Source organism: Ochotona princeps, chromosome 18 (genome assembly GCF_030435755.1).
Source record: "Ochotona princeps isolate mOchPri1 chromosome 18, mOchPri1.hap1, whole genome shotgun sequence".
NCBI classification, from domain to species: Eukaryota; Metazoa; Chordata; class Mammalia; order Lagomorpha; family Ochotonidae; genus Ochotona; species Ochotona princeps.
In genome coordinates this window covers 618,993-646,934 of record NC_080849.1, presented here as the reverse complement: position 1 = coordinate 646,934, position 27,942 = coordinate 618,993, and the positions used below count along the sequence as shown (strand labels likewise).

The 27,942-nt window shown below is 50.6% G+C and overlaps 1 protein-coding gene across 4 annotated transcripts in view; it reads left to right on the top strand.

Annotated features, from left to right (window-relative positions):
* ATP9B (ATPase phospholipid transporting 9B (putative)) overlaps positions 1 to 27,942 on the top strand; it is a 198,368-nt gene that overhangs the window by 24,596 nt on the left and 145,830 nt on the right. For all 4 annotated transcript variants that reach the window (XM_058677155.1, XM_058677157.1, XM_058677156.1 and 1 more), the window contains 3 exons: positions 11,979 to 12,152; positions 19,210 to 19,360; positions 21,398 to 21,511. In XM_058677155.1, coding sequence (XP_058533138.1) covers positions 11,979 to 12,152; positions 19,210 to 19,360; positions 21,398 to 21,511 — 439 coding nt within the window. The remainder of the gene's footprint in view (positions 1 to 11,978; positions 12,153 to 19,209; positions 19,361 to 21,397; positions 21,512 to 27,942) is intronic.

Genomic DNA, 27,942 nt, shown 5'->3' with positions numbered 1-27,942 from the left:
AGAGGAAGATCCTCCGTCTGTCTGAGGGTTCACTCCCCAAGTGGCTACAAAGGCTGGAGCTGAGCCAATCCGAAGCCAGGAGCCAGGAGCTCTTCCGGGTCTCCCATGTGGGCGCAGGGTCCCGAGGCTTGGGCTGTCCTGACTGGCCACAGGCAGGGAGCTGGATGGGATGCAGGGCAGCTAGGTCATGAACAGGTTCCCAAATGGGATGCCAGCACTCAGGCGGAGGATTAGGTAGTTGAGCCATTGCTCCAGTCTTTTCCACGTGACTTTTGAGTTTGGTTTGCTTCTGTCATGGTGGCACTTGTGTACGCACACGCACTACATGGTTAGCAGGTAGCAGCAGGTGTGTGGTGAGGTGCTGTGACATCACGCCTCCTCACTTTCCCTCCCAGCCGTTCACTCCAGAAGCAGTTCTTGGGATGCTGCCAGCTGCTTCCTGTGACATTACCAGTCCCCACGTGGCAACTGGTGTCACATTCAGTTTCACACACGTGCCACAGTGGCCACCCTTTTACATCCCTTTCTCTGCCTTGTTGGTACTGTAATTCTGTTCTGAACTTACATGTAAACTATACATGTAGAGGCATGGGAACATTTTCCTTACAATCTGAGCCACATGCCAGACATTTTTATGCTTTTTGTCATAGCTCTCAAACATCATTTAGGAACTTAGGAAAGAAAGCCTGTTGTATTGACCCATATATTTTGTCCTTTCTGTTGTTATCTTATTTCTTGATATCCTCAAGTTCCTTATTTTTGTGCTGCTTCCTAACTCCTCTAGCCAGTCTGTTAGGGTCAGCCTGAGGAAATAGACACTCTTTGTTCCCTTTACCGGAAAGGCTCGTGTTGCCAGCAACATCACCTGGGCCCTGTTCCTGGGGTCTGCTTCCCTCAGTGTGGTGTAAAATCCAGAGATGGATAGTTGACACAGCTATGGAAAACTGGGCAGCAGATGCTCAGTGTCCAGGAAATGCTGTCCTGAGGGCTGTGGTGAATGCACTGCAGTCTCTCTGTGTCAGTGTGGTCTGTGTGGCCTCCGTGTCCCGTGCATTACGTCTGTCTGTGTGGTCCGTGTGGCCTCCGTGTCCCGTGCATCACGTCTGTCTGTCTGTCTGTGTGGTCCATGTGGCCTCTGTGTCCCGTGCATCACGTCTGTCTGTCCGTGTGGTCCATGTGGCCTCCGTGTCCCGTGCATCACGTCTGCTGTGCTGCTGCCTTGGTTGTTGCCCTGGCATAGTGTTGAATGTCACAGTCTCTTGGTGCTTGTGTTGAAGGAGCTCTTTTTTAGTCACGGCCCCAAAGCTCAGGAGTGATGATGCTGGCAGTGTCATTACAGCATATTGTTATATACTTGCCCTATTTTATTGCTACCCGAGCCCAATTTGTAAATCAAACATAGGAATAAAGCTATGCGGTTTGGTTGGATCTGTGTTTCAGGGGTATGTGTGGCAGGAATAGGGCACCGCTGTCTGGAATTTGGGCACGCAAGTGACTTGTAGCTTCCATGATCCTGATGGAAGGTTAGTGCAGATGAACTGTTCTCCTTGGATGAGCGGTCTCTTTGCTTGCTGCCCCCAGGTTTCTGTCTTTTGTTTTCAGTCACTTGATTATTGTGGGTCTTGGTATGGATTGCTTCCTATTTATTCTGTTTGTGGTTTGCATAGCTTGAATCTGTAAGTTTGTCTTTTATCAAATTCGCATGTTTCCGGACACTACTAGAATTTTATTTTTTTAATTTTAAAATAAAGATTCCATGGTTGATCGGGGTGGGAACGATCGAGGTTTAGCAAAAATTGGGTGAAACCATTGCTTCCAAATTTGCTATTTCTTTTTGTTGTTCCTGGGTGAAGGGGAGAGACAAAGGGGGGAAACCACTAATGGCTTTCCACAGGTCCCAACTCGCAGACACGAGGAACCGCTGCCTCAGACCCACCAGAGTCTCCATGTGGACACATTCCGAGGGTTCTGCCCGAGTGGTTTAGTTCTGCAGTGCTGCTGATTTCACAGATCCGAGGATGACGTCACCCTCCCAGTGTCCAGTGGCTCCTCTCACTGACATTTTTTGCTGTCACCGTTTGTGTGAGGCAGTTGTTCAGTTTGTTCTATTCTCCTTTTTCTGCTACAGCACCAAATGTGCTGCCATATTCATTTTCCTTTTGTAACAGGGCCTGTGTCCACTGCTCCACCTTTTTCATTAAGTAGAACATGTTCTTGCAGGCGAGTCCAAGTACCTGGGCCAGGCATCCCAAGCATCACCAGCTCCCCCACCCTTGGGACTCACAAAACTGACACCCACCTCTACCTAGAATGTGGGCCCTGGGACCCAGGCCAGGAGACCCAAGCCCTGCCAGATTCCCCCACCCCTGGGGTTCACGAACCTGGCACCCACCTAGTAGATTGGCCCCGAGACCCAGGCCAGGCGACCTGAGCCCCGTCATAATTCCCACCCCCGGGGTTCACAAAAACCAATACCCACCTAGAAGGCGGGCCCCAGAATCTGGGCCAAGCAACCCAAACCCCACCAGTTCTCCCATCCAGGAGCTCAGGAACCCAGCTCCCACCGCACAGGTGGGCCCCAGGACCTGAGCCAAGGTACCCGAACCCTGTCAGATCCCCCGTACCTGGGGCTCACATACCTGGCCCCCGCTGGGCTGATGCTGGCATGACTCACCTCACCTTAGCATCCATAGTCTTATTGTGCAGCCTGGCCTAGTCTAGTCTGCCCCCTGTTCCAGCTCCTGCTGGTGGGTGCTGCAGCCTAGCCCAGGCCAGTCTGATTGCTTTCCTGGTCCTAATGTGAACTAGCCCAAACTGGTTCCTCCTGCCCTGGTTCTCAGATCTGCCAGTGTGTGTTCTGTGCTGGCCCAGACTGGTCTGTCCCCAGACCTGACCCGCACGTATGCCGGCGAGTACTGTAACCTGGCATGGTCTGGGCTGTCCTTGCCTTGCTTCTTGCGCTCACCTGCAGGGGCTGCATCCCAGTGAAGGAGTTTCCCAAGTTCCTCCATCGAGCCTCCTCCCAGTGGCGGTTCTCACACATACCGGTGGGTCGTTGGTCCAGGTTGACTTCGTCCACCTTCTGTCCTGACAAGAAAAGTGGCCTTGTTCAACCGGCCGCATGTGTTCTGGTTCTTGTTATTGGATGCTGCAGCCCAGCGGTACCCGGACCATGCCTAGACACAGCTTTCAGGTAGTTTAGTGGGAGTCAAGACCTAGTCTGGCCTGTTCTACACCAGCCTGGCTCTCAGGAGTAGTAGTGAGGGCTGGAGTTAAACCCAGTCTGTCACTCCACCATCCCAGTGCACACGTGCGCCGGTGCAGTCTGTAGCCATGGACAGCCATGCCTCCTGCACTCAATCCTGCCCTCGTTCTCACCAGTGGGAACCCCAACCCAGCAAGGCCTGACCCCATCCTCAGTTCTTGGAGGAGCCAGCAGGATTGCAGTTGCACAGGGGCGAGCCACATTGCCCCCACAGATGCTGCTATCAGATCCACTTCTCTCTTCTTCTCCCCTCCGAACCACTTTGGTATGGGTCCCCTACGTACATACACATGCTATGGACTTACCAATAGAAGTACCTCAGCTGTAATTCCTAACCTGGGCATAAAAACCACAGGTCATCTCTCACTACTACCTGTGGGATCCCATCTTCCCCCTGTAAATCAAGACCCTCTAACCGTGAGGGTGTGGGGCGGCCCGAGGGCCTCAAGGCAGGGGGTCTTGAAGGCCTGCCACAAGCCCCGGTCCCCCAGTGCAGCCACGCAGCCTGGCTACAGGAACTTGTGTGGGTCAAAAAACCTAACCTCCACCTGGGATGGGGCGATCCTGGAAGCCACCGAGCTTCCCTCCCCGTTGGGAGCCAGTGTGCTCAGCTGTACATCCCTGCGCCGGCCACTGTTGAAATCCTTACTGAGCTTCACCTGGCTTGGCTCTGTTGCCCTGCAAGGTCTTCCGTGGTCCCGGAGCGGCCTTCATTTCTGCTGATTGAAGCGTGTTCCTGTACAGAGGAGGCTGTCTGCTGCCCTGTCTTCCGGTCGCTGACACTGTCCCCTCAGCCTCCTCCTCTCCTCCACTCTGGCTTTGCTTCCTCCGTTCTGTTGTTGGCAAGCCCATCCTTCACATTGTTTTTTTGTCTTTAAGATTTTATTTTAGAGGTAGAGTGACAGAGAAAGGGAGTACAGAGAGAGATCTTCCAGCCATTGGTTCACTCCCACCATTGCTGCAACGTCCAGGGCCGGGCCAGGCTGAGAGCAGGAGCCTGGAGCTCCATCTTGGTCTCCGAGGGGGTGGAGAGATCCATGGACTTGAGCTGTCGTCTGCCTCCCCAGGTGCGCACGATGCGGACCTGTATTTCATGTTTTCATGCCAGCATCTTCAGTTGATTCTGCTTCGTTTGTTACAGTTGCAGATCGCGCTCCAGTAATTCCAGTATTGGAGTAATTCTGACGTGGCATCTACTGATGTTGCTGTTCGTTGAGCTGTTTTGGGGTCTTGCTCTTCCGAATCTTTTGTCTTCTGGACAAGTTGCCTGTCGTGAAGCCCAAATGCTACGTGAACCTTCTGTTTCACTAACCCTTCTCTGAGACCGTGTTGGGGGACCCTGCCTTGGCATTACCAGCTGGGGGTGAAGAGCCAGGTTTCCTCCAGATCCTGCGCAGTGCTTAGTAAACTGGGCAGACCATGGTGCCGTGTGATCAGGTTGCGTCATTTCCTAGTGGGAACATGACAGCCGTCAGCAGGCTGCAGGATCGGCAGGGCGGTGGCTCCGAAGTGCCCGTCTGTACTTGGCGCACGCACACGTCTCTAGCCTCTGTGAGTGAAGCACCTCTTGTGCATGGCCTGGCAGGGCACCTTCCTTGTCACGGGCAGGATGCTGTGTCACCTCGCCACGCAGTCTGAGTCCCTGACAGAATGAGACCGTCACAGGTCACAGTCATTTGTTTTGGAGCGAGAGTGAGGCTGCAGTATCCCTGCGCCCACAGGGGCTGCCAAGGGGCAGGGAACCCCCACCCCAGACTCCTCTCAGCATCTGGGCCATGGATAGGGTGCTCTCTAGGTTAGAGCAGGGTGAGGAAGCCCAGTGGGGAGTGACTGCTGTCCGGAAGCTTCTATCTTGATGGGTTGTCTGTTGCCCGTGCTGTGCCTGGGCCAGGCTATTCTGTCCGCACTTTTATGGCTCCTGGACTCCGGTGTTGCTAACTCCCCCAGCGTCTGCATCCCCTGGGGCCGGGTGAGGCCAGACCAGGAGCCAGAATCCCAACCCACGTCTCCATGTGGATGGCAGGACTCGGCCAAGGCCGTGGTGCGCGTCGGCAAGCAGAGGACTGTTTTCATATTTTGAAACTGTAAAGTGCATAGTTTCATATGAAAATTATGATTTTTATAATATTTCTGTTTTGGGAAATACATGCTGTGTAACACAAGTCAATGTTAGACAGTGTATTGTTTCCTGTTTTCTGCCCACACTGCAGTTGAGCTGCCTACTGGTCAGCAACCGTGGGCTTTGAAGGCCTTGCTCTGGTCATGTGGAAGTGATGTTTTGTTCTTCCTGTGCAGAAGGAGTTGTGACTTTTAGAAGGACTTACTCGTGAAGAGTTACTGGGTGGGAGAGAGCGCCACAGCGGCCAAGGTTGGGGCTGGCTGGAGCTGCGAGCTTGCTCTGGGCCTCCCTGTGGGTGCTTTCCCAGGGTTTTCGCAGGGAGATGGGTCAGAAACAGAGCACAAACTGGCTGCACACTGGCACCCATGGGGGTGTCACAGTACGGGCTCCTGAAGTGAAATTAGTTCGTTATAATTATGCTGATTTAGGATACATGCTTAAAAGATATTATTGGTAAATTGTGAGCAGTTGCGTACAAGTTCTTGTCCCTGAGTTTGTGTTGTGTGAAGTAGTAGGTGTGACTTGTGTACCAACCATGTCCGTCAGGGTGGGGGAAGGGGAGAGGGGGCCGAGAGGTGTGCGCGCCAGGCCCACAGCTCCGGGCAGGAGGCCGCAGTGGTTGCAGCTTCACTGTGGGTGTTTGCTCGAGCGATTCTGTTAGTCACCTTATCTGTGCAGTGGAAGGAATTATGGGTGATGTTGGCCGTATTCCTCTGTTTATCCGTGTCTGTCGGCGCCTTTGCTGTCTGTCGGCGCCTTTGCTATGCTCTCTCCAGCAGTGTGGCTGGTGGCCCTGCCTAGAGGCACTTGTCATAAACTGCAGTGTTTAAAAAGCCACTCGTGCTGAGAGCAGATGGCTATTGTCTCATTATCTGTAAAATATTAGTGTTTCTAAGTGGAAGCAGCACAAGTTTTTAAAATGCTCATTTGTTTATTTTTAGAGTCTGCAGTTTTTAAAAATTTTACAATTATATTGATGACCTCATGAATATTTCATTAGTTGTAAAAACACAACTTCTCCTTTGCTGTGGTTGTTCATGATGGGAAGGCTTATTTATTGACTTATTTTTCATTTGAGGGGCAGAGGGAAGAGACAGAAAGGTAGCTCTCATTCGCTGGCTAACTCCCCCAGCGTCTGCATCCCCTGGGGCCGGGTGAGGCCGGACCAGGAGCCAGAATCCCAACCCACATCTCCGTGTGGATGGCAGGACTCGGCCAAGGCCGTGGTGCGCGTCGGCAAGCAGAGGTGGGAGTTGAGCCCAGGCACCCAGTGTGGATTGGGGCTTCCCCAGCATCTAGCCTGAGAAGCTTTTCATTTTTTTAAAGGTGCAGAATGATTTTTAAAAAAACACAATATTTATTTATTTATTTGTGAGACAGATCACTTCTTGGCCCTTTGGCTAAGATCAAGTGTGGTGTTTGGGAGACAGAGCCACAGTGTGGAAAGGGCTGGGAGCAGCGAGAGGTTGATTCCGATCTATTGTTTCCTGGCTCACTTCTCCAATGGCCCTGGTAGCCAGGCTGTACCCAGGGGCGGGCGCTCCCACGGGGTCTGCATGTGAGTGGCAGAGGTCCCAGTGCCTACTGCTGCCCAGGAGCTGACTCAGGTGGGGCAGGCAGAATTTGATCCAGGATGTCCCAAGTGACAGCTTGACCCTTGGCCTCCCCTCGCCTGCTGCCCGCACCGCAGAGTGCTTCTTTGGGGGGACTCCTTGCAGTCAGCTGCAAGAATTCCCTGTAACAAGAACCTGTTCTTCATTGGAGGAAGAGATCGAATGTTTGTGTATGGAGACAGGCAGAACCCCAGGTTCAGGCAACCCAAGTGTGTGTCCGGAGCCACCTGGCATGCCGTGGCCATTATACCATGGACTCTGATTCAGAAATTGCTCTATTTGTATGTAGAACTGGGATGCTTTATTATTTCATGGATTCATGGATTTTGCAGAACATCTGAGGGATTTCCAGCTCCAGCCTGACAGTATGCGTCATTCAGATGGAGCTCACTCCTCAGCACAGTGGCTCGCTGTTCATTTTGCGTTTTGCTTGTTGCAGCAAGGTGAGAGGCATGTTCTGTAGGCAGCGTGTCTGTAATCTGGTTAATCCATTTGTTGCTCTGTTTTTTTTTTTAAGATTTATTATTGGAAAGTCGGATATACATAGAGGAGAAGAGACAGAGAGGAAGATCTTCCATCCGATGTTTCACTCCTCAAGTGAGCCGCAACGGGCCGGTGCGCGCTGATCCGAAGCCGGGAACCAGGAACCTCTTCCAGGTCTCCCATGCGGGTGCAGTGTCCCAATGCATTGGGCCGTCCTCAACTGCTTTCCCAGGCCACAAGCAGGGAGCCGGATGGGAAGTGGAGCTGCCGGGATTAGAACCGGCGCCCATATGGGATCCCGGGGCATTCAAGGTGAGGACTTTAGCTGCTAGGCCACGCCACCGGGCCCCTGTTGCTCTGTTTTAACTGGTATGTTTCTCTCTGTGCTGCTGACACATTACTTGAGAGATGCATTTACCTTCGTTGGGAAGACTCGGTACTCTGCAGTCCGACCCTGGTGTGCAGTGAGGCCACAGTCCACACACTCACAGGGTAGAGGTGGTGGCAGGGCCGGGCAGCATGCTAGGGCCCTGGCCCGGGGAGGGGACAGTGCTCAGCCTGCAGCCCCTGTGCCACCTCGACGGTCTGCAGTTTGGCACTTGTTAGTTCATCAGTGACATCACTGTGCGTGACAGGTGCGTTTGATGGGCAAGCCAGGGTGAAATCTTTGTCTTTCTTAAAGGTTGAGGATGAGGTGCATTGTAAACACGTCTCTCTCTCTACTATCAGTTAACTACTCAGAAATGTCCCTCTAGGATAGAAGCATTGTCGCTGTTGGGTTTCAGCTGGTGGCTGCCTTGAGAATGTTGGAGGAGACAGAGACACGTGGGAATGCGGCCCCTCTGGCAGCAGTGCGTCGCGGTGCGAGTCCCTGACTCGCGGGCGTGGCGGCAGGTCCACGGCTGTCCCCACTCCCGAGGCGGTGCTGCTGGCGGTGCTGTCGTCTGGCCCAGTGTCTTTGTTCACATTGTTTTTACTCGTTTTAGAAATATGTTTCCAGAATTATACTTAATTGCTGGAAACGTTGATTTTTTCTTGAGTGACAAACCAATTAAGTGTGTGTGACACCAGGCAACAAAGACACTTAGGATTCTGTGCTTATCCCGTCTCAGAAAAATCCATTATTCATCATCGTATTGTTTCTAAATACTGAGGTAAAATTTTCAATACAATAGGAAAATTGCTTTGGGAATGGAATAAATTACTTGCCAGTTCAAAGGCTGCGTTTCTGAAGTGGAGGTTTCTAACGACGGTGCTGCGGCGCTCATTATCCCGCCTCATTGTGCTGCTGCGCCAGGGTGCGGCTGCGCGGACGGACGGCGCTTCCGCAAGCACTGGGACTCTCGCTCGCGTGTTAGTGATGGGAGATTTGGGTTTCTAATTGCTTCTTCGGTAAATATTCATTTTCTTATTGGCTGGTTTTTATACAGAGAAATAAAAAAGACTTTTTAAGGGAAAATTTATGTGTTAGACCTATTATTTCCTAGGTCATGCCACTTTTATTTCCTCATTGCAGATTGTCTGCTCCTTGGTGAAAAGAGTGAACCCAAACGTGCTGCGTGTTGCTCTGTGAGAATTGCTGCGGTCTTGTCGTGCTGCACGCATTCCCTCGCTGGATGCCGAGTGCACTTGGGAAGAGCTGAGGCCAGGGGCTGGGTTGATCTGAGCATCATGTGATGGCTGTGTGACATCAGGACATGACATCTCTCTCCAGCAGCTTTTTATTGTGACTTTTCTCCTGGTGACTGAGGAGCCTGCCTGTGGCTGCACGTGCACAGACTGGGCTCTCTGACAGCGTGTCTGCCCGTCTGTTCTTCGATTAAATATGGAATTTTTTTAATAAAGCCCTCAAATGTCCACAGATAAACATAGAAAGGAATATTAGTCTGCCTTAAAAAGGAAATTCTGACGTTCTATACCCAACAATATAACACTCAAAGACGTCATGCTTAGAGAAATCAGACACAAAATAGAAAAGAAAGAAAGAATTGGGGGAGAGAGAGGAAACCTTCAAATGAATCTACTTGTGTGAGGTGTCTGGGTGAGAACGAGGCCCCTGCCCCTGGAGAAGAGACAGCGGGAGTCTAAGGCATATGCGCTTGTTGGCACACTGGGAGCCCATTCACAGAGTAGGGGGTGCCGTGCACAGTGTAGGTGGTTTCTGTGGTACACAGTGTAGGTGGTTTCTGTGGTACACAGTGTAGGTGGTGTCTGTGGTACACAGTGTAGGTGGTGTCTGTGGTACACAGTGTAGGTGGTGTCTGTGGTACACAGTGTAGGTGGTGTCTGTGGTACACAGTGTAGGTGGTGTCTGCACAGAGTAGGGCGTGTCTGTGGTACACAGTGTAGGGGGTGTCTGTGGTACACAGAGTAGGGGGTGTCTGGTACACAGTGTAGGTGGTGTCTGCACAGAGTAGGGGGTGTCTGCACAGAGTAGGGGGTGTCTGCACAGAGTAGGGCGTGTCTGTGGTACACAGTGTAGGTGGTGTCTGCACAGAGTAGGGGGTGTCTGTGGTACACAGTGTAGGTGGTGTCTGCACAGTGTAGGTGGTGTCTGCACAGAGTAGGGGGTGTCTGTGGTACACAGAGTAGGGGGTGTGTGCACAGAGTAGGGCGTGTCTGTGGTACACAGTGTAGGTGGTGTCTGCACAGAGTAGGGGGTGTCTGTGGTACACAGTGTAGGTGGTGTCTGCACAGTGTAGGTGGTGTCTGCACAGAGTAGGGGGTGTCTGTGGTACACAGAGTAGGGGGTGTGTGCACAGAGTAGGGGGTGTCTGTGGTACACACCGTAGGTGGTGTCTGCACAGAGTAGGGGGTGCCTACACAGAGTAGGTGGTGTCTGGTACAGAGCGTAGGTGGTGTCTGCACAGAGTAGGGGGTGTCTGCACAGAGTAGGGGGTGTCTGTGGTACACAGAGTAGGGGGTGTCTGCACAGCGTAGGTGGTGTCTGCACAGATGAGGGGGTGTCTGCACAGAGTAGGGGGTGTCTGTGGTACACAGAGTAGGGGGTATCTGCACAGAGTAGGGCGTGTCTGCACAGTGTAGGTGGTGTCTGCACAGAGTAGGGGGTGTCTGTGGTACACAGAGTAGGGGGTGTCTGTGGTACACAGAGTAGGGGGTGTGTGCACAGAGTAGGGGGTGTCTGTGGTACACACCGTAGGTGGTGTCTGCACAGAGTAGGGGGTGCCTACACAGAGTAGGTGGTGTCTGGTACAGAGCGTAGGTGGTGTCTGCACAGAGTAGGGGGTGTCTGCACAGAGTAGGTGGTGTCTGTGGTACACCGAGTAGGTGGTGTCTGCACAGAGTAGGGGGTGCCTGCACAGAGTAGGGGGTGTCTGCACAGTGTAGGGGGTGTCTGTGTTACACAGTGTAGGGGGTGTCTGCACAGAGTAGGGGGTTCCTGCACAGAGTAGGGGGTTCCTGCACAGAGTAGGGGGTGTCTGCACAGTGTAGGGGGTGTCTGTGTTACACAATGTAGGGGGTGTCTGTGGTACACAGAGTAGGGGGTGCCTGCACAGAGTAGGTGGTGTCTGCACAGAGTAGGGGGTGTCTGTTCTGCACAGTGTAGACTGTTGTCTGTTGCTTATATGATGATGGTGCATTATTGCGGAACAGGAAGTTTTGATAAAGGAGTTACAGGGATGCTGTTACAAGATCAAGATTATTCCCTTTGTATTTCATATCAGCCTCAGGAACAAACCAAGGGAAGGTTTCTTAGCTCTTGGTATACAACCATGGTTCTTTAAGTTACTTGTGGATTTTGAGTAATTACTGTGAAGTTGTATACCATTGAGCATTTGGATGTTAATGGATGATATGTTTTTTCTGGCAGGATAAAGTTCTAGGTTTGTATTGGTGCCTTCCTTTGGCTCTGGTCTACAGTAGAGCCTGGGAATTTATAAGAGCTCATGCATTTCTAGATTTAGGCTGTTGCTCCAGACACCCCAGTGCTGGCTGCGGGGAGCCCGCGGCTATGTCCACAGTGGCTTTGGGAGCCCGGGACTGCGTCTTACTTTCCATAGTGCTTGTGGAGAGGCCTGGGATTGTGTCCATGCGGTACATGGCATTGTGGGAGGTGGGGACCAGAGCACGGAGGGCGCCTGGCTTGCTGTTGAGATCCTGGGAACTACTGGAGTTCCTGCCACAGGGAGCCCCATTGTCTCTGAGGAGTTCAGACTAGGACCCTCTTCCAAGGCCCCTCCAACCTTCCAAAGCGGCTGCACTGAGGACCGAGACCCTGCGTGTGTGCTCAGGACTCAGGCCATCCAGACTTCAGCAAAGAAGGGCGCCCCCTGCCGCCTCCCAGCTGTACTCACAGCACCTGTGAGGCAGGCTTTCTTGAGCCTAGGTTCATTTGTTTTTTGGAGAGGAATGTGTGATCATAGTTATTTGAGCTGAATGCAGGGAGCTTAGGGTAAGGAGTGAGCTTAGTAACGTTAGGTCTGCTGCTGGATCACTGGCTGCCTGACCTCTCAGTGCTGTGTCTGCCTCTGACTAGGTACCACCTAGAAGATGAATCCGCCCACCTGGACGAAATGCCGCTGATGATGTCTGAAGAAGGCTTTGAGAACAACGAAGACGACTACCACACGTTACCGCGGGCTCGGGTAACACGAAGAAAAAGAGGACTGGGGCGGTTTGTCGGTGGTGGATGGAGGTCCCTCTGTACCAGGTTGGTTGTCCCCATGGGCACGGGACTTCCTTACGCACTGAGGTTACTTATCAGCTTAGTTTGCATTGTGCTAACTGTTGGATTGGAATAAAGCTAAGAAGGCTGTAAATGACGTCTTGAAGAGTCGTAGCTGTGTTAGTCAAAGTAAGTAGGGCTAAGCAAGGGGAGGGGCAGCCCCATTCGTCATCAGGGAGTGAGTGTCTTCCATTAATACGTAGCAGAATTCATTAGCCACCATGTCGGCATTTACAGATGATGTTCCTTTCTTATTTGAGATGGTAGATGTGGACCTATAACCTACAGTTATGTGTAGTTGACTGGCAGTGGGCTTCTCTTTGCTTTATTCAGTAGATATCAGGTCCTCATAGGCAGATGGGTTGTGCCTGGCAGTTGAGATGTGGTGGGCTGGTCGGCCGAGAAGGCCTGAGATGCCTCGCTGGGACAGGCGCGGCGACACCCAGCTGAGTGAGGCCCTGGGACCTGTGCAGCGGGTATCGTGCTGTTGAGGTGGAGATGTCCTCCCTGCAAGGTCAGCAAGATGTCCTCACGAGCTGACCTGCTCTATGGGTCCTCTCACAAGGTGACTGGAGTCGTGTTCACTGAACCTGGAGGCATGCTGAGGAGTCAGTTGCACGTTGCCGCACGGAATAAGGGACAAGACTGAGTAACATCTTAGTGAACATAGATTTGTACAAACGTACAATTTGTACAAGGAAAGCATGTCATGCTGAGGATTATTCTGCAGTTTCTGGTAGCGAATTTTTGACTTACTGAAAGTATTGTCTACATTTAGTAGTCACAGTGTGTAGTGTTCCTGTAGCTACCTTCTAAACAGGTTCCTGATTTATCTGAAAGAGAACTTGCAGTTCTGATCTACTCCCCAGATGGCTGCAACAACCAGCAGAGCTGAACCAGACTGAGTGTCAGCCAGGTCTCCGTGGGGCGGGGGGGGGGGGAAGGGCAGGTGTCCAGACCATTGGACCATCATCTGCTGCTTTTCCCAGGCCATTCACAGGAAATCGGATCAGAAGTGGATCAACCGGGACTTGAGCCAGTGCCCTGTAAGATGCTGGTGTGACAGTGGCTTTGGCAGCATAAGTACTACAGGAACGATGGTCATTCCTTTCCACTGCATTGACTTTGGTCTGTGTGTCTGTGTGTTTATCTTTGAAACTCATTTGTTTATTTGAAAGGCAAAGTTATAGAAAGAGAGCGGGAAAGACATCTGGTGGGTCATTCCTCAGATGGCCACAAGAGCAAGGGATGGTCCAAGCAGGAGCCAGGAGCCAGCAGCTTCTTCCAGGTGTCCCACATGTGTGGTAGCAGCCCAAGGGCTTGGATTTCCTTCTGCCGCTTTCCCAGGCCTTAGCAGGGAGCTGACGCAGAAGTGGAGCTATAGGGACTTCAACCGGTATCTTTGTGGGGCTGTGTCTCTGGTAGAAGCTTAGCTTACTATGCCACACTGCTGGCCTGTGAGACCATTTTTATTTTAATTATTTTAATAATGTATAGTGACAGCTTATTTTAGTTTTACATTACAGTTTCATAATAATTAAGTTGACCATCTTGACATTCGTTTATCCTTGTCACTAAATGTGAACGTGTGACACCATTGTTGTAAAGCAAATATTACAATGAACCACATGAATTTTTGTTTACCTGTGCATGTGAAAGTTAGGCTTGCAATACATGTGGTCTGTTAGGTGTACAGTAGTAGTATGTCTGGAAAATAGGCTACATGCCTGAATTTCAAAATACTTTATAGCTTAAAAAGACTAACGAGAAAGTCATGTTCTTCTGGCTTGTTGGAAGGTCTTGGCTCCAAATGACTACGATGGTTGAATTTGGGCCAGGCTGAAGCCAGAAGCCCAAAAGTTGGTCTGGGGCTGTCCTGTGGGTGGCAGGGAGCCATGTGCCTGGCCCACCCACTGCTGCTTTCTCAGACACTTTAACAAGGAGCTAGATTAGAAGTGGAGCATCTGAGACTTGAACTGGCACTTGGAGGGTGTTGGCGCCACAGGTAGCAGCTCAGCCATTTGTGCCCTGGGCCTGGCGTGGTACAAGGTGTGTATGTTGGTTCTTTGGAACTTCCTGCAATGGCTGTCATGTCACTTGCAAGCAATGCTGGTTTCATGTGTTTGCTCTTGCTCTGCCTACCTTTTGCCTCTGATCTTAAGCCAGCTGGCAGGAGCTTCGGGTGCTGTGTAGAAGGCGGGCTGACGGGCACCTGCCCCGTCCAGTTTTAGGGAGGAAGCTCTCAGCATTTTGCCCCACATCCCACAGTTATTCATCTAGATGTGCGTGCAGTTTTCTTCCAGAAATCTGTGCTGTATTGGGAACACAGCAGAGCAGCGGTGGCAGGGCTGGCCTGAAGGCAGTGCGACAAGAGGGGCGAGTGTGGGCAAAGCAGAAGACAGCTGGAGAATAAACGCAAGGAGCGTCTTTAAGAGACAGGGGTTTGGGGAAGGGGAGAGTAAAGTAATGTTTTTATTACTGATTGAGAATGAGTCCTTTGATCAAAGATGTGTTAGGACACAGAAGTAGACAGAAAAAAATAGAAGAAAGTTTAGTTCTGCTTTGGTTGAGATCATCAGTGAGCAGTAAGGAACGTTTGTATTTAACCTGGCATGGTTTTAGGACTGTTTGCCCCTGGAAGAGCCTGTGCCATGACCAAGCTGGCATCCCAGTTGAGGGTGGCCCAGCAAGGCTGTGAGGGAATGAGCATTTGGTGGACAGAAGGCTGCTTGGATAGCATTGTCACCACCAGTTTGATGAATGCTTTGAGGTTCAGACGTGGGTGTTCCCAAGTGGAGCAAGGTGGTCCACATGGCACCTCCTTGGAGAATCTGGATGTTTTAACCACCATGCCAGCTCAGAGCCAGAGGGCAGACTGCCTGCTGGGAGAAGTCCTAGCATGGAAACTTGTGAGTAGAATGGCCCTGGGTGCAGCTGTGTGGTCGCACCTCCCAGGAGGCACATGAGGAGGAGGTGACTGGCTGATGTTGAGAGTGGAGGGCTCTGGGTGGCTCTGGTCACTGCTGGGCATGGACCGCTCCGTTGAGTGGTGTGCACTGTGGAAGGGCATGGTGTGTACCGAAATAGTGCTGACTTGACCACAGGAGTGGCAGTATGATACCAAGAATCACGGACTTTGAGCGGTTGTCTTGTCATAGTGCTAAATATGTTGTTATTTTTTTTTCAAAATGTCATCTTCAACAAGTAAAAATATAATTTTTAAAAGAATTTTACTTGTGATTTATTCTTTTTCTGAAGGAATATGCCAAGAAAAATTTGACAATGTGCATGTTAGCAGAAGCTCCATGTGTGGGGACCTTCATAGAGCGAGCACAGTCAGACACACTGGAGGGTCCCTGAGTCTTGGTCTTCATGTCCTGGTGGGCTTGGTCACCTGTGGAGGGGCTCCTGTCCAGGGGATGGAGGCCAGCTGAGTCTTGGTGAGATGAGCTCTCCTGTTCAGGTCATATCTGATACATAAGACATTGCTGCAGATTTTGAAAAGTGTGCTAAGAGAACCGGTCAGATTGGTCTGGTTTCTGTTTTAATTTCCTAATACCAAGCATTGTAAACATTTGTCAAAGAGAAGAAAATGCATAAAAATGACTTAATTAAGGGAAGAAGGTGTTAGTTGGGATTATAATTCTTGTAGTGTAAATTGAGTTATAAATATTCATTGTATTTCAGTTTGTAGATTATGCAAGTAGTAGGGTTTTAGTTATTCTTGTTTTAAAATATTGTTTATGTATTTCTAAGGCAGAGAGATGGAAAGAGACCGAGATCTTTCACCTGCTGATTTATTCCCCGATTGCCTACAAGAGCTGGTGCTGGGCCAAACCAGAGGCCAGAGCTTCACCCAGTTCTCTCATGTAAGAGGCGGGAGCCAGCAGCTTGAGGCACCCGCGGCTGCCTTCCAGGCTGCTTGTGAGCAGGACACTGGACTCATGAACAGGGCACTCCAGCCCAGGGGCTCTGTGCCAGAAGCCGGCCTTGAAAGGTTATAGCTTAAGACCTCATTGTTATTACTTGGTGAAATTCTGGTTTGGACGCTGAGGAAACTACCCTGAAATACAACTTTTGAAGCGCTTAGCTTTGTGGCTACAAAGCTGATCCACCTTCCCGTTAGTTATGAGTACCTTTGGTTATAACTCTGATCTAGTGCCATGTGATTTGTGATGTAAAAACACCTGTTTCCAGGAAAGTGGAGCTTGTGGGGGCCAAGGAATCTAGTGGGGGATTGTCCCTGTGTCTGGGGCCTCTGCCCTCAGCAGCCTGCAGAGCTCAGGGAAGCCTGCACCTTTGGACTGTGCCGTTGGAGATGCACCAGGGTCTGGGTTTTGCAGGTGAGAGCTGGTTAAAACCTTAGAAGACAGGATCTTGACATAGGAAAGTGCTTGGTTTGCTTTAGAGCACTACTTTGATTATGCAGACATTTGTGAAAGCTACTAATGTAAAACATCTTGAAAAAAAATCATTTCTGCACTATTGGATGTCATTTCCTTGGAACCTGACAGTGTTAAGGCAATTTATATGCAAGGATGGGTGTGTCCTTCTGAACAGTCAAGTGTGCCATGTACCTGAAAGTGCTGTCAAGCAGAGCTGTTGGTTATTTTCTTCCCAGAACCTCTCTGTGGTCTGTCCTCCGGCTTTTCCTTGTTTGCCAGTGCTGCATACATTCCTTTGCTGTAAACAGTCCGCAGTCGTTTTGTCTTCCTCATTAATGGACAGTCGAATCAGGCATTTACACACTTCCTGTGTTGCGGTTCATTCTCTCCCTCCATCCCTCTCATCTTGCTTTCCTTCCTTTCATCCGTCTATCGTCTTTCCATCAGTGTGCCTTACACAGAGAGGGAGACAGAGGAACTGCATGTGGTAGTTGACTTCCCAGGTGGCCGCAGTGGCCAGAGCTGGGTCAGGCCCACATCAGCAGCCTGCGAGTCCATCTGAGTGTCTCTTCTGAGTGGCTGGGGCGGGTGGTGGGGTCCCCTTTCCCTGCTCCCCCAGGTGTGTATCAGGGAACTGGATCGGGCAGGAAGCAGGCAGGCCTCTAACCAGTGTTGGTGTCACTCGCTTAACCCTAAGCCTAGGTATTTTCTTTATGTCTAGGTTTAATGCCCTTCACTGGCAGCAGGAAAGCCACCTGTCTCCCCATAACGGATTTCCTGTCTGTAGTTCCAGGGGAAGCCCAGGCCTTTTCCAGTCTCCATTTGTTCACCCTGTGTCATCACCTGCAGCCTGATGGTGGCGCCCTCACCTCTGAGTCTGTCTACATACAGTCAGTCCTTTGGTCATAACACTTGTAAAAAGGTGTTAGTGCCACAGTGGTGGGAATAGCTTTATTACAGCTTGGAAGTAAAGGGATCTTGCATTTCTGAGTGGGGTATGGAGTGTGTGTGTGTGTGTTGAGTTGGGGCTCATAGCCAGGCTGGTGCCAGTGAGGCTCCAGGCTCATGTCACGCAGTATGACGTGGCACTGCAAGATGAGCCTTTCGGTGTCAGACGCACAGGGAGTTGCCAGACGTCTGGCCTTTATACGTGTGTGTGTTCAGATACTTAGCTTTAAACAATGTTATTCTTGGATTTGTTTGACTTTTGTGTATTAATGATCATGTTAGATAATTACATATCAGGAGACCAAAATTCGTATCTGGATCCATCCCTGAGGAGTAGTTGTTCTGGATATACCAAGGAAAGTTGTGTCCCCTGTGGTACCTACTGGAGGTGTCAGTGCTGTTCTGTGCCACCCACGACTGATGGGACTAGCCTGTATCTTGTGTCTGGGTGGCTATGTGACCAAGGAACGAGGGCTCCCATTTCCACTTCTGGTCCAGTTCTCTGCCAGTGTGTCTTGGAAAGCAGTGGAAGATGACCCAAATCCTTGGGCCCCTGCACCCTGTGGGAGACCTGAAGCAAGCTTCATACCAGTTCAACTCTGGCTGTTGTGGTCATTGGGAGTGAACCACTGAATGAAAGAGTCTCTCGTTCTCCCTTCTGTATAAATCTGCCTTTCAAATAAAAATCTTTATTGAAAGTGAAAAGAGGAATTATTTGACCACACCCCCCAAAAATCAGCCATAATGGAGATTTTTCTGGCTGTGTCTACTAACTTTGGTGGCACCCAGGCTTGTAACCATTGCATCCTTGAAAGCACACTTCAGGGAGTGTGTGGGCTTATGGTTTAGTAAGTGATGCTAGGCAATGCCAAGAAATTGCCATTCCTGTAGAATTTGGTCCTCTTTATCCATCCCTGTTGCAGCTGGGGGTGGTGCACATGGGGCCAGCTTGGGGTGGCTGCTGTCCCTCTAGCCAGTTTCTGTGCTTGCAAATGGTTTACTAGCACAGCAGGAGCCAGGTGAGTGTCCAGGAGGGACAGTCCTCATTTCCCTTCATGCACACAGTGCTATGGGCAGTGCTCTTATGTGGCAGCTGTGCCCATGTTTGGGAAGTGGCTTTTCAATGTGGAAAGCGGTGGTTCTGGGGTGGGGCTGTACTGTGGCTGCCCTGGGGGCAGTGCTGGGGTGGGCTGTACCGTGACCACCCTGGGAGAGGTGCTGGGGTGGCTGTGCAGTGGCCACCCTGGGGGCAGTGCTGGGGTGGCTGTGCAGTGGCCGCCCTGAGGGAGGTTCTGGGGTGGACTGTGCCCTGGCCTCCCTGGGGGCAATGCTGGGGTGGGCTGTGCAGTGGCCATCCTTGGGGAGGTACTGGGATGGGCTGTGCAGTGGCCATCCTTGGGGAGGTACTGGGGTGGGCTGTACAGTGGCCACCCTGGGGGCAGTGCTGGGGTGGCTGTGCAATGGCCGCCCTGGGGGAGATGCTGGGGTGGCTGTGCCCTGGCTGCCCTGGGAGCGGTGCTGAGATGGGCTCAGAGCTAGGATGGCAGTGCCCACTTGTACAGGACTCTGACCATGGTTATGTCAGACTGAAATCTGTAACCGTACAGTGTAAGCAGCATGCCGCTGTGTCTGGCAGGAGACACTTCCCTGGATAGAGCAGCTTGAACTTCCCAACGAAGTACACATGATGTCTCTTCGGTTTTTTGCAGCTGCTGTGATTGGCTAATAAATATTTGTCAAAGAAAGAAAGAGCTGAAAGCACGCACAGTGTGGCTTGGATGTCCTGAAAAGTGTGAAGAGAAACATGCCAGAAATTCCATAAAGAACCAGAAATACAATGTGTTCACCTTTATCCCAGGGGTAAGCCTCTTCTGTTACTGCCAGTGGGTTCTTCCTGTGGGATTTTAGAAGTCACGCAGGAACAAGGTGTTTGTCATGTAAGTGTTTATAGGTGTCTTTCCTGCTTCGTGTTATAATCATATCACCAGTTATTTTCAATTAGATGCTAGACTAAATTTAAATTCAGAAGTTTAAATATTTTACATCCTTTTTATTGATAATTCTGGCTCAAATTATAAACTGAACTTTTATGTATTTGGAATAGGATAATTTTGCTTTCTGTATATTACAATTAGTCCAATACATATATTTCTCTTTCTGAAGTGAGCAAATCCAATATTGCCAGTTTTATAGCAGAGCTTTTTTTTATGCTCTGGGGTTGACTTTATTCTGTTTTGCCAGAAAAGCTCTTGATTGAGTGGAAGAAGGGCAGTTTCTGTGTGTCACGCGTTCATTTCAGCATTCATACCTACTTCTGTGTTGGGTATTGGTCCTGTGTTCCCACCTTGAGTCCCTGTCCATTCACTGGCTAGCAAACACTTGCTACCCAATGTGCCTTTTTATTAAAACACACACAGATCATGGCACCATAATGAAAAGATATGACTAAAATGTCAGATTGTTTTCAAGGCTGATGAGTACTGAGTGATGCTCCCGTGTTCTGCCGGGTCAGGTGTCGGCCACACTGTGCAGTCTGCGGAAGGCGCCGTGCGTGCAGTGCAGAGCCAGTGGTGCTGCTCAGGGCTGCCCAGCCAGCCCGCAGTGTGGCCGTGTCCTCGGGATACCTGTTGATGTCTCTGCACAGCCGTAACCGCACGCTTGTTCTTTCTTCCTTAGATTGTCTCTGAAATTAGTCTTTTCAGCTAAAATGTAGTATTTTAGAAACATTTGGTAATTACACAGTAGGAATTCTAGCCATTTTTAGTACGAATGGCAGTTTCTGAATTGCTAATAGATATAATTTATGCTAACTGAGATTTTAAAGAATCACTGAGGAAAAAGGGAGCTTTCTTTCCTGCTGAGATTAATTTATGAAATAATACAAAACATTTTTAGACAGCAGTTGAACATGATTATAAATATAAAATGTAACTGATTTTTAGCTACATGCGTAACTCAGTGAGGCTGCAGATAACTTCGTTATGTGACACCTGCCCCCAGAGCAGGTCAGCAGGGCACACCTGGTCCGTCCTGGTCCATTGCTGAGCCCCTGCGGTCCCTCTGCTGCCCAGGGCGGGGTGACTGATGGCAGTGTGCTGTGGGAATTACTTAGGGTTATAAACATGAGCTTTGTTCCATTTGGTTTTTAAGTTAAATTTCCTAATTTGAGGCATTTGTAAGTAGAAGTCTGTTAATATACTAAATTTTGGGTTTTATTCCTTAAAGATTACTATCTTTGAATTAAAAAACGAAGAAAGCGTTTGATATTGGTATTAATAAGATTTTACTGAATGATAAAACTTAAAAAAATATTGTTAAAGACCAACTATTGGAGACGAAATGTAGGAAATTGTCTTCCTGAGAATCGGTCCATCATTTTACGTACTTTTCTCTTTTACATTTTGCATGTTTAGAAGTAAATCAGTTCTCACAGAAGGCTGAAGCTTCTCTTGTGACTGGTGTGTGTGTGGCTTGTACACGCCGTCTGTGTTAGGCAGGGCGTGCGTCTTTGACGAGTGTGACTAGCAGAGCTGGTGATGTGAATATGGGTCGTGGGCTTTTCCATCGTCGGGAGGCTGTGTGTGGCTAGGCCACCGCTGCCCTTGCCGGGATCCGGCTGTGAGTTGCTTTGAAGTGCGAAACTGAAATGTTGTTGAAGAAGAATGAAATTGCAGAGCAGGACACATTTGACATAGCTGAAGGGTTTTCATTTTCTCAGTCCATTCTGAACACCCCTTGGGAATGACGCTCCTTTCCTGTGCGTGTGGGTTGCTGCCGGAAGGCTGGCTTCAGTGCGCGTGGTCTCCCTGTTTGTTTGCAATGTACTTACATGCTGTACTTAATTGCATTATTTTTTTCTTTGAAAGGATTGTGTTAATTCTTTCATTTTCTTTTCAGGTTTTGTATGAACAATTCAAGTTTTTCTTGAATCTCTATTTTCTGGTGGTGTCCTGCTCACAGTTCGTACCTGCATTGAAAATAGGCTATCTCTACACCTACTGGGCGCCTCTGGTAAAAGATTAAGATTAAATGTCTAAATATTTTAGAATGTAGTTTTAAGGCTTCAAACAGTGAAGAGATGAGTTAAACTAGACACATAAATGTGTTGCTGTTGCTTGCAGAGGGTCACTGGGCATGGTGATACTGATTCCCTCAGGATGTTCCGTGTTTTTGTGCCCTGCAGGGGGTGGAGACTGGGCCTGTGGGTCTACACACACACACACACACCCTCTCTCCCTGCCGGGACACCCCCAGGGCCTGTGGGTCTACACACACACACACAGACACACACACACACACACACACACACCCTCCCTGCCGGGACACCCCCAGGGCCTGTGGGTCTACACACACACACAGACAGACACACACACACACACACACACACACACACCCTCCTTCCCTGCCGGGACACCCCCAGGGCCTGTGGGTCTACACACACACACAGACACACACACACAGACACACACACACAGACACACACACACACACACACACACCCTCCCTGCCGGGACACCCCCAGGGCCTGTGGGTCTACACACAGACACACACACACACACACACACACACACACACACCCTCCCTGCCGGGACACCCCCAGGGCCTGTGGGTCTACACACAGACACACACACACACACACACACCCTCCCTCCCTGCTGGGACACCCCCAGGGCCTGTGGGTCTACACACAGACACACACACACACACACACACACACACACCCTCCCTGCCGGGACACCCCCAGGGCCTGTGGGTCTACACACACACACACCCTACCTTTCTACGTACTGATTCATTCCCCAAATGCCTCACGCAGGGACTAAGCAAGGATCGCTACCGGATCTCACACGTGGCCGCAGGGAGCCAAATGGAGCTGCATTCCAGGGTGTGCAGGAGCAGGAGGTGTGGTTGGGAGCTGAGCATGGCCTCTGACCCCATGTGCTGCTGAGGCGTGAGGCCTGCAGTGTGGTGTGCTCATCCCCTCTGGAAGACTTGAGCTTTCCTCTGTTACGTTCTGCAGTTCTGAGTCACAGTAAGCAGCTGCCTCAGAAGTCCCAGGAACTGTTACTGTCACAGAGAAAGGCAGAGGAGCCTAGCCCTCCCTCTCACTTGAGGAGGCTTGTCAGGGCCTTCTGACCCCACAGGGAGTTCCCCCACATCCTGTGTGTCCTGGCAGCCTGTTGGATTTCAGAACTGAGTCACTTTTAAAAGCAGTTTTCTTCTGTTCTTGGTTTGGAAATAGCCCAGATTTATGCCTTCTCAAGAAATAAGCTGAATATTAATGATCTGTATGGTTGCACTGTTAATATGTTTTTAAAGCTTTGTTTTGAGTACACTTAAAAAGTTGGTGTGCACATCAAGATCACCTCCACACCCAAGAAGCAAGCTTAGGTATTAGATCCAAATTCAGTTCAGATTTTTTTTAAGCTTCAAACTCTAGACATCCAGTACAAAATGTTTTTTATTAATCTAGGCAAAGTTTAAAATACTCAAACATAAACTTCCTAGCAAAAAATCTTTAAAGAAGATAGTTTAAAAGGATGCAAATCCTAGTGTAGGTAGGTTTCTCCGTTAACTTAGGAGGAAGTATCTGTCAAGGGCTTTTTCACCAGCTCTTGTGGTCGTGCTGTCTTTGTGGTGGTTTTCACTGCGTCCATTTCCAGGACCGTGACAGCCTGTGTCAGCCTGTGACAGCCTGTGTCTACCTGTGTCAGCCTGTGACAGCCTGTGTCTGCCTGTGTCAGCCCACATCTGCCTGTGTCAGCCTGTGTCAGCCCGCATCTGCCTGTGTCAGCCTGTGACAGCCTGTGACAGCCCATGTCTGCCTGTGACAGCCTGTGTCAGCCCGCATCTGCCTGTGTCAGCCTGTGACAGCCCGCGTCTGCCTGTGACAGCCTGTGTCAGCCCGCATCTGCCTGTGTCAGCCTGTGTCTGCCTGTGTCAGCCCGCATCTGCCTGTGTCAGCCCGTGACAGCCTGTATCAGCCTGTGACAGCCCGCATCTGCCTGTGTCAGCCCGCATCTGCCTGTGTCAGCCCGCATCTGCCTGTGTCAGCCTGTGTCAGCCTGTGACAGCCTGTATCAGCCTGTGTCAGCCTGTGTCTGCCTGTGTCAGCCCGCATCTGCCTGTGTCAGCCCACATCTGCCTGTGTCAGCCTGTGTCAGCCCGCATCTGCCTGTGTCAGCCTGTGACAGCCTGTGACAGCCCATGTCTGCCTGTGACAGCCTGTGTCAGCCCGCATCTGCCTGTGTCAGCCTGTGACAGCCTGTGACAGCCCATGTCTGCCTGTGTCAGCCCGCATCTGCCTGTGTCAGCCTGTGTCAGCCTGTGACAGCCCATGTCTGCCTGTGACAGCCTGTGTCAGCCCGCATCTGCCTGTGTTAGCCTGTGACAGCCTGTGTCAGCCCGCATCTGCCTGTGTCAGCCTGTGACAGCCTGTGTCAGCCCGCATCTGCCTGTGTCAGCCTGTGACAGCCCGCGTCTGCCTGTGTCAGCCTGTGTCAGCCCGCATCTGCCTGTGTCAGCCTGTGTCAGCCTGTGTCTGCCTGTGTCAGCCCGCATCTGCCTGTGTCAGCCCGTGACAGCCTGTATCAGCCCGTGACAGCCCGCATCTGCCTGTGTCAGCCCGCATCTGCCTGTGTCAGCCCGCATCTGCCTCTGTCAGCCTGTGTCAGCCTGTGACAGCCTGTATCAGCCTGTGTCAGCCTGTGTCTGCCTGTGTCAGCCCGCATCTGCCTGTGTCAGCCCGCATCTGCTTGTGTCAGCCTGTGATAGCCTGTATCAGCCTGTGTCAGCCCGCATCTGCCTGTGTCAGCCTGTGACAGCCCGTGTCTACCTGTGTCAGCCCACATCTGCCTGTGTCAGCCTGTGACAACCTGTGTCAGCCTGTGTCTTCTCTGCATGGGTAGTTTTTGGACACCTTCCTTGTGCTGCTCTCTGTGATTCTGTGGGATTATTAGTCAATTGAAATTTACAGATTTATTTTAGCCAAAAAACCTAAAACAACAAAAGAGAAAAAATCCACCTTACAACTGTTATAAAATCCAAGTTATTCTTTGTACAAACTGGGCGTGCTTTGTGATCTAATGACCTTCGGCAATGTTGTTGACTTCCTTTAACTCTGAACTAACTTTCATTAGTAGAAAACTGGAAACAAAGCGATTTCATTACCTTGTCTTGTCTGGATGAAGATTACCTTTCATATCGTTCAGCTCTCAGAGCACTTTGCAGGTTGAATGCTTCTTCAAAATTAATAAGGTGGAATGAGCCTGCTCAGGCAGAAGGTTGTTACGCCAAGGGAGCTCTGCAGCCGCGTGTTCTGTGCGGAGCGTGAGATGTGTGGTCGTGCGGTTGGCAAGCAGACGTGTCCTCCCTGCAGTCTGCTTTCTGACCCTCCGCTGTGAGTGTCTGGAGGGCCGGGTGAAGTGTCAGCAGGCTGTGCTGGCCTGTCTGAGGTGAAGCTCTGTATCTCCACGTCTGTGCTGTGTAGGAGAAGGCGCTTGGTGTAGTACACACTCAAAGAGAAATGGGTGATGGAACGGCAGGCCTTTCCTCCCTGTACAAAAGTGTGGGTCGTTGTAGCAGTGGCCCCACCTGCTGCAGAGGTGTCAGGAGACAGGCCCTGCGGAGCGGCCTTCTCAGCCAGACGTGGAAGCAGGGCGGCCATTCTTGCTGTGGCTGTTCGTGTCTCCCAGCCTGGCTTAGCCAGCATGCAGTTCTGTAGTTTGTTCCCTTCTCTTGCCTGACTGTACTGAGGTAACCACTTCTGCAGTAAGACTTGCCTACTTGCCGTGGCGCCATGAACAACAGAGGTTGGAAACTTAACTGTGGTGGCAGAGAAGGAGTTGGTGAGGTCAGCTTGCTGTTCCTTCGGGCTCATGGGTCGGCTGTAGATCATGTCTTTGGGGCGGATAAGCTGGTCACACCTCGTGGCTGTGGCTGAGCCCACATGGGTGTGATTTGCTTGGGTGGACCTTGGCCTGCACTAGTCCCTACTCCTTCACTCCAGCACACCTTGCTAGGTCAGACTGGAGCCAGGAGCTTTCTCTGGGTCTCCCATGTGGGTGCAGGAGCCCAAGGACTTAGAGCATTTTCCACTGCTTCCCCAGGCGTGTTAGCAGGGGGCTGGATCTGCAGTGGAGCAGCTGGGACTCGAACTGGCACCTGTAAAGGATGCTGGAATCCCAGGGGGCAGCTTTTATTTGCTGTGCACAGCACTGGCCCCATCCTGTTTTTGAAATAGCAAATGTTAGATCTGCGGACCACCTGAAAAAGAAAATACCAGGCAAGTGCAAACAGGCCTTTATTATGCAAAGAGGAGTCTGTTCCTGGGCCTTTCCGGTGCCGTGGAGGAATGAGCAGAGAGGAGAGGACCGCAGTGGGAGGGACGAGCTGGGTGGCCGAGACAAAGGTGTTATACCCCTCTGACATGGTGATGGCATTAGCCCTGCTTGGGCTCTGATAGGACAGGGAATGTTGGCCTTTGTCCATCATTGGTCCATACGTGGCCTTGGCTGCCTTTGGGGTGTGCCAGATCTCTGGCTGAGGTCACTGTGGTGCCCACCTACTTCCTATAACCGCGGTAACCATCAGTGTACTTCACTGGACTTACATCACACCCCCGGTAGCCAACTAGATGCCTTCCCTCCGACACCAGGAGCCAGGAGTATCAAAAAGAAAAAATACTTAGGGATAGATGAGCTAAAATGCATAATTGTAAATTGCAAACAACACAACATTTTGAAAAAAAATTAAGTAAAATTAGAAAAAAACAAAAATCATCCCATGCTCACAGGTTGGGGCCATGGATTCAGCCTAACCCTCTTCAGGAATCAGCAAGCTCGGGCCCACACAGTGGCTCAGTGGCTAAATCCTTACCTTGGCAGTGCCAGGATCCTAGATGGCTGCTGGTTCCTGTCCTGGCTGCTCCACTTCTCATCCAGCCCCTACTTGTGGCCTGGAAAAGCAGTCAAGGACAGCCCAAAGTCTTGGGACCCTGGAGATTCATGGGAGACCCAGAGGAAGCTCCTGGCTTTGGATCAGCTCAGTCCGGCCATGGTGGCCACTGGGGGAGTGAATCAATGGATGGAAGATCTTTCTGTCTCTCCTTCTATCTGTAAATGTGCCTTTGCAATAAAAATAAAATAAATCTTAAAAAAAAAAAAAAAGATCAGTGGGCTTCACCCACTCCTCCCAAGAAATTCACAAGGTGGGCCTGGCAGTGTGGCCTAGCGGCTAAAGTCCTCGCCTTGAAAGCCCCGGGATCCCATATGGGCGCCGGTTCTAATCCCAGCAGCTCCACTTCCCATCCAGCTCCCTGCTTGTGGCCTGGGAAAGCAGTTGAGGACGGCCCAAATGCATTGGGACCCTGCACCCGCGTGGGAGACCCGCAAGAGGTTCCTGGTTCCCGGCACTGGATTGGCGGCACTGGCCCGTTGCGGCTCACTTGGGGAGTGAATCATCGGACGGAAGATCTTCCTCTCTGTCTCTCCTCCTCTCTGTATATCCGGCTTTCCAATAATAATAAATCTTTAAAAAAAAAAAAAAAAAGAAAAAAAGAAATTCACAAGGTGATCTCAAAATTGATAAGAAAATGTGAAGGGAACCCATCGTACCCAGCACCCTAGAAAAACTAGATCCAAGTTGTAGTATACAGGTCACCGTGTTAGTCAAGATAGCAAAGTTCTGACGAGAAGAGAGGACACTGACCAATGGGGCGTGGTGAAGGAATCTATAAGAACTTTATATGTATGAGTAAATAGCTTTTTGACCAGAACATCATGAAGCAGCCATGGTATTTTCCATACCTGGCCCTGGCCAACTGGCATCTGCGTGTGGAGGGAGCATGCTGGGCCCTCCCCCACATCCCCCTAAGGTTCATGAGATGTAGCACAGATCCAGCCAGGTTCAGCTTGAGGGCACCTCAAGAGCTAGAAATCATCAGAAGTCCGATTGTAGTGAGATTCAAGCTTCTTTTCAGACAGCATCATCCAGAAAATAAAAAACCTGGATGAGAGAAAATAGTTTTAAGCATACACTTAAAATTCACACTTCTAATAAGCTGTTTGTTCCAGCGTAGATCTAGAATGCTTCCAACTGTGTCAGTAAAACAGTCTAGTGGAAGGTCAGGGAAGATGAAGAGACAGCTGTAAGCACATGACAAGACGCTTAGCGTGCCGTGACACAAGAGAGATGAGTGCAGTACAGAAATCACGTGGAAGTGTTGGAGGACACACCGAGATCGGGGCCCCTGTGTGGGAGGGCTTCTATGGGATTGTGAAGTGGTGTACTTTCTTTACCGAACAGTTTGGCTGTTTCTCAGGGTATTTCCTGTCCTTGGGACAGGCGGATGCATGGCTATAGAAGGTGGTCACTCAGTGTAAAGGCCTAACGGGGAGGGATGCTGAGCCCTCTCGTGACCTGGGCAGTTCTGTTGGTGTGAT